This window comes from Otolemur garnettii, unplaced genomic scaffold (assembly GCF_000181295.1).
Source record: "Otolemur garnettii isolate 467f Iridium unplaced genomic scaffold, OtoGar3 scaffold00068, whole genome shotgun sequence".
NCBI classification, from domain to species: Eukaryota; Metazoa; Chordata; class Mammalia; order Primates; family Galagidae; genus Otolemur; species Otolemur garnettii.
This window is the reverse complement of record NW_003852463.1, coordinates 4,469,027-4,475,026: the sequence shown is the minus strand read 5'-3', so window position 1 is coordinate 4,475,026 and position 6,000 is coordinate 4,469,027. Positions and strand designations below refer to the sequence as shown.

General features: G+C 49.8%; 1 protein-coding gene across 14 annotated transcripts in view; it reads left to right on the top strand.

The window, feature by feature from the left end:
• DYSF (dysferlin) overlaps window positions 1-6,000 on the top strand; it is a 215,241-nt gene that overhangs the window by 40,143 nt on the left and 169,098 nt on the right. For all 14 annotated transcript variants that reach the window (XM_012807420.1, XM_012807419.1, XM_012807414.1 and 11 more), the window contains exon 4: window positions 4,496-4,601. In XM_012807420.1, the coding sequence (XP_012662874.1) occupies window positions 4,496-4,601 (106 nt within the window). The remainder of the gene's footprint in view (window positions 1-4,495; window positions 4,602-6,000) is intronic.

Below are 6,000 nucleotides of genomic sequence, written 5' to 3'. Positions count from 1 at the left end.
GGGGCTAGTACCCCATGTCTCCTTCCCTTCTCTGATATAGCAGTATCTCTGATACACTACTGGATGATGAATTTGGGAACTACTGTAGTTCTTTAAAAAAAAAACAAACCAAGTTATTTTTTAGAGATGGGGTCTCGCTCTGTTGTCCAGGCTTGCTGGAGCGTAACCTCAAACTTTTGGACTTAAGTGATCCTCCTGTCTCAGCCTCTCAAGTAGCTGGGACTACAGGTGTAAGCCACTGTACCTAGCTGTAGCTCTTTTTTTCATGGGGGAAAAATGTGTGCCTTGTTAAGATGTAAGCTGCTTTGGCTTCTCCCTCCCTCCCCCCATGCAGATTGCTGACTTCTCTTTCTTTGGGATGGCAGCAGCTCTTTCAGTCCCCACGCTTCTTCTGCCCCTGCATTCCAGTGGCCACATTCATGGTCAGCCAAGAGGGATGACCAGGTCTGGGAGTGCCTGTGGCATTTTTCTGTCAGTGGGCTGCAGGGGGTGGGGCTGAGCTCCTGAGAGTTTCTTTCCAACTCACCAGGCTCTGCACACACTCAGGGCTGGCTCTAGGCAGCCAAGGCCCTGTGCAGGCTCCCCAGACCCTCTTGCCTCATTCGAGCCTCTGTCAGTCTTGTCTGCCACCCACTAGATCATTGGTTAGTGCTCACTCACCACTGAGTGTGTGGCATTCCTGATGTGCAGAAGGCACCTGGCCCTAGAACCAGGGCCTCAGTTGTCATCTCCAGATGGGGTGGGTCTGGGCCCTACAGGCCGGATGTCCCCTAAATAAAGCCTAGTCTCTTCCATCCTCTGAGAAATGAATGGAGTCAAGAGTGGTCTTCAGGGCTTCCTGGAATTAAGCCTCAGACCCTTCTACCCTGCCCACAAGTCCCTCCTCCCTGTTCTGAACTTCAGTGCTATCCATCTGTGGGAGGCCCTGGCTCTGCCTGACTCATAGGAACTTGGTCCCAAATCCTTAGACCCTTTTCTGCTGCCTCCAGCCCTTCCTCCTACAAAAGAGGGAGCTTATAAAGCCACCCTTCTGAGAGACTGGGCTCAAGGTTGATGGCAAGGGTTGGGGGTGGGGTGCATTTCATGACCCAAAAAGAGGTTTCAGAGAGGACATAGAGAGCAGCAATCCTGGCCAGTGTCTTACTGGGCTGTCCAGCGGCAGCCCTGGCTGGCAGGAGCAGGGCCTGCGCTTCCTTCTTCATTTCCTCCCATTGTTCCCTACCCCACTTCTGGGAATTCTCCTAGGCCTTGTGCTGGGAGGGGTGGGCTGCCCATTAGGGAGGCAGAAGAGGTCTGGCTTCTAGTCCTGAGGGCCCTCAGGCTGGGACCCTTAGGCTGGAGCTCCGGCCACATCCAGCTGTCTGGTGGACCAGGGCTGCCACCTGGCCTGCCTGCTGCAAGAGACTGCCCTGGAATCTGGAGACCTATCGTGGGGCTGGCCCTGCCATCCTCCTGCTGGAGAAAGTCACTGCCCCAGTTTCCTTGGTGGATAGGGACGATTGTCGAGAAAGACTTTTCCTGATGTTGCATGTACTCACAGGCCCTCTGCACCTGCTGTCTGGTCTTTTTGACATTGCCTGGCTCTCAAGACACTTCTTTCAACATATGGGTGACAGGTGCCTCCCCCATACTGGTCCCTGGGGTGAGACAATCCAGGAACCCTGCTTATTAAGCCACAGTACAAAGCCTGCTCCATGCTGTGAAGGAATTGAACACAAATCAGTCTACCTTCTTGAAAATATGACTCCTAGTGTTGCCATCCAGCCGGGTTTATTTGCCCACTGCCCATGTGGAGGCCAATACACTGAGACAGCAGGGTTTACAGCCAAGAAAGAGTTTAATTTCAGATAATGCTAAGTGGGGAGATGGAAGGAATTTCTCAAATCTGCCACTCTGAGAATTTGAAAAACAGGTTTTTAAAAAAAAATTTAATTATTTTTTATCTTTTATTTTTTTGCAGTTTTTGGCCAGGGCTGGGTTTGAACCTGCCACCTCTGGTATGTGGGGCTGGCGCCCTACTCCTTGAGCCACAGGTGCTGCCCCCAAAACAGGGTTTTTAAGGATAGTTTGATGGGCCAAAGATTAGAGAATTGGACAATTAAGTTTGCTACTTGTCTAGGTTCAGGGCAAAATTACAGGGGTGTAGAAATCATTTTCTTATGTTCCTGGGGTCACAATTCGAGTTGAGTCAGTTCTCGGTATGGGCCGCTGGTCTGAGTGGGTCAGCCAATCGCTGGAATGTGGGGCCTGGACAATGTCTCAGAAACCAGCCTTGGGTTTCATAAGGATGATGTTATCTAAGGAGAAAGTTAAGAATTTATATGACTGCCCATTATGTGACTCCAGAGTGGCAATTATGGGCAGTAACTAATTCTTGTCATTATTTTTAGCTAGACCTGTTTCTTTACAGAGTGTTTGGGACCCTTACCCCAGTTCTTGCCTTCCATCCCTTTATTGATTTGTGTACGGGGCAGTTTCACTAGCAGTGTGAGGGGTCTTGGGACTCTGGAATGAAAATTAGTGAAGAGAGAGCTCTCTGTTTAGCCCTTTCTTCCAAGAAAAGCTAGAAAAATTGACTTTGACCACATATCATATGTTCAAGGTCCTGGCTAGTAAGGGGATCTGCAAAGTGAGAGAGAATCTTCTGGTTCCAAGAAGGATGGACATAGAGGATTTTAAATAAGCAGCTAGTTTTTTAATTGTGGTAAAATATATATAAAATGTACCATTTTAACTATTTTTAGGCATATAGTTTAGTGGCATTAAGTACATTTACCATGTCTGTGACTACCACTACAATCCATCTCCATGACTTTTTCATCTTCCCAAACTGAAACTTTGTATTGAATAAACTTCCCATTCACCCCTACCCCCAACCATTGGCAACAACTGTTCTACTTCCTTATCTATGAATATGCCTACTCTACTCAGCTCATAATAGTGGAGTAATACAATATTTATCTTTTTGTGACTGGTCTATTTCATTTAGCATAATGTCTCCAAGGTTCATCCATGTTGTAGAATGTGTCAGAATTTCACCCTCTTTTTAAGGCTAAATAATGTTTCACTGTATGTATACACTACTTTCTGTTTACCCATTCATCTGTTGATGAAGACTTGGGTGACTTTGATTTCTTGGCTGTCATAAATGTTGACTCCTAGTGTTGCCATCCAGCTTGTGTTGCTGCTATGAACACGAGTGTGCAAATATCTGTTGAAATCCATGATTTCAATTCTTTTGGGTATATATCCAGAAGTAGAAGAGCTATTTTTTGAGGAACTGCGATACTGTTTTCCACAATGGGTGTACACTTTTCCCTTCCCCCCAGCAGCGCACATGGGGGTGGGGGTGGAATTTCTGCACATGCTGCCAACACTTGCTTCTCTGTGTGTGCTCCTGTGTGTGTGTGTGTGTGTGTGTGTGATAGCCATACTAATGGATGTGATGTGGTTTCTCATTGTCAGTAGCCAATTTTTAAAATCAGCTAATTAGGTCAAGATTGCAGTTTTATTTCATAGGGTCATTAAAAACCCATATTCAAATTAGTTTTTATGGAGTCTGGAAAAAGGATGATCCCAGATAACAGATGGGCTATTTATCCATCAGGAAAAAACATTAAGAAGTATACCTGTGGCTGTGCATTGATCTCACAAGCCATTGTGCCCTGACAGGAATGTCAGGATGGATTCAGTTCCCAGGGAAACAAGTAGAAGGCAGATGCAGACACCAGGTGACAGGTCCTGATTGGCACTCCCTGCTGCTGGGCTGCAGAGGTGCAGAATACACAGTGTGCTCATTTCTTAGCTTAGGGAACACTCTTTGGAGGGCCCCTTTGGGGACCATCATGCTGCTGACCTACTCTTTCTGAGAGCTGATCCTTGTACAGGACCCCTCCCCTTAATCAGAAATTTGGGCTCAGATGTGTGTGGTATGGATTGTCCTGGGCCTTTCTAGGGAGCTGGCTTGTGTCCTTTCCTCCCTGTCCCTGAAGACAGGAATGTTTCTTTTTCATTTGTAATTACTGCTGCCTGAGTGCTGGGAAACCATCTTGGATGGCCTGTGTGGATGCAGGTTGTCTGTGCTGCTTAGGCTCAAGAGCAGGGCAGATGTGATTGGTGGAGAAACTGCCTCTGTCTTCCAGGGATGCCGACCAGGTGGGCTGTTGAGGCCTGGCAGGAAGACAACCCTCCATCTAACATGGGAGGTGTGACTGGGCTCCTGGGAGGGGCAGGAAAGTCAAGGTGGACCTGGAGAAGGGAAGGAGTCTCTATCCCTCTCTAGCACCCATGTATTTCCCCAGGACCTTGGCCTTCCATGGGTGGCACATAACAGTGACAGGGGTGGAGGTGCAGGGGAGTGCTTGTCAGGTCCTACGTGACTGTGGTCTAGCAGATGGGCTCTGTGTGGTGGTGGTGACAGGGGCTGAAGGGAGAGGGGCCAGGTGCATCAGGCCAGTTTTCTACATTCAGCTTTTCTTTTTTTCTTTCCTCTTAGGTTTCTGGGGGAAGCCAAGATCCCACTCCGAGAGGTCCTCGCCACCCCCAGCCTGTCTGCCAGCTTCAATGCCCCACTGTTGGACACCAAGCAGCAGCCCACAGGGGTGAGTGCCTGTCAGTCTCTGTCTTAGGCCAGTGTCTGGTCTGAGGCCTTGCCTGGTGGCTTCCTTTTAGTGCCTTGACATTTTGACCCTAAAGATATATCTGAGTCCAGCTCCCAGAGCTCAAGGTGTCCAGAGGGGCTCTGGGCTGGGAGCCATGGGAAGGTTGGGGGATGGAGCCATGGCTTGCTCTGTAGGATTCAGGTCAGCCTTGCCTCCTCCAGTGTGGCCTGCCCCTGGGTTTTGTCTCGCCTGCCTGACTACTTCCTGTCCCATTCCTGGTCAGCCTTGGCTATGGCCCCCTGGTGTCCCTGACAGAACTCCTTTCCTCACCACTTAGCTGTATCTGAGTCATATGGGTCATAGTTCCCAAAGGAGACAGACAGTCCTCTCTTTTGTCCACGGACCCCCATCCTTTTCCTCCACTGCCCTTCCTGCCCCTCCCCCAGCCTTTCCAGTGCTCTCCCAGGCCAAGCAGACAATTCCCAGCTTCATCTCTTCTGTTATTTTTAGTGAGCTAAATATACCCTGCAAGGTTCTTTCTTCCTGGGCAGTAGAATCCCTGACCTTCCCTTTGGGTCAGCCTGGATTGGAAATGCTTCCTCCCAGTGAAGTCTGGAGGATCTTGGCCTCTGAGCTTTCTTGGGGGTAGGGTGGGGGGCTTCATTGTTCTGTCCTGGGTGTGTGGGTGTGTGTGAGGCTGGGGCCTTTGGCTGGCTGGGTGAGTTAGGAAGCCATCAGTCTAGGCAGAGTTCTGAATGGAACCACACTGGGTACCGGAGACCTGGAGAAAGGGAACAACTGAAGTCCTAGTGGGGACACAGATCAGAGCATACCTCCTAGACTCTCAGGCTCCTGGACTGCTGGACTCCAAGTCTGCCACGCTCCTGATGCTGGAATTTGCTCCTAAGGGTCTTAGGCCAGTAGTAGCTAGGCTGCTTCCTTGATGGGAGGTGACACTGAGGAGAATCCATTCCTTTCTGTCAGTGCTCGCTGCCAACACATTCAGGTTCAGTGCAGTCTTCACTGAGCCTGTCTCCGTCCCCCTCTGGATTCCCTCTGTCTTCCTTCTGAGCTCTCTAGTCTCCTAATACTCCTGTCGCTGATGAGGGCTCCAAGGACCTCTGAAACTACCCCTTTAGGGGTCCTGAAGAGGGCCATACCCAACCCTAAAGGCAGAGCACTGGTGCTGGAAGCTTAGGCATCAAGGCAGCTGGTGAGATGGGTGCTGGATTGGGGATCTGCTTGTGCTTTTCCATGGCATCTGAGGGCCAGGCTACCTGTCTTGCTGTGTGCTGGGCCCAAGGCCTCCTGGCTGCTTACTCACTTCCTTGCTGAGACATCAACATGCATCCACTCCAGGCCTGCATGCATCCACGACGCTGGTATTTCCTGCACTTGC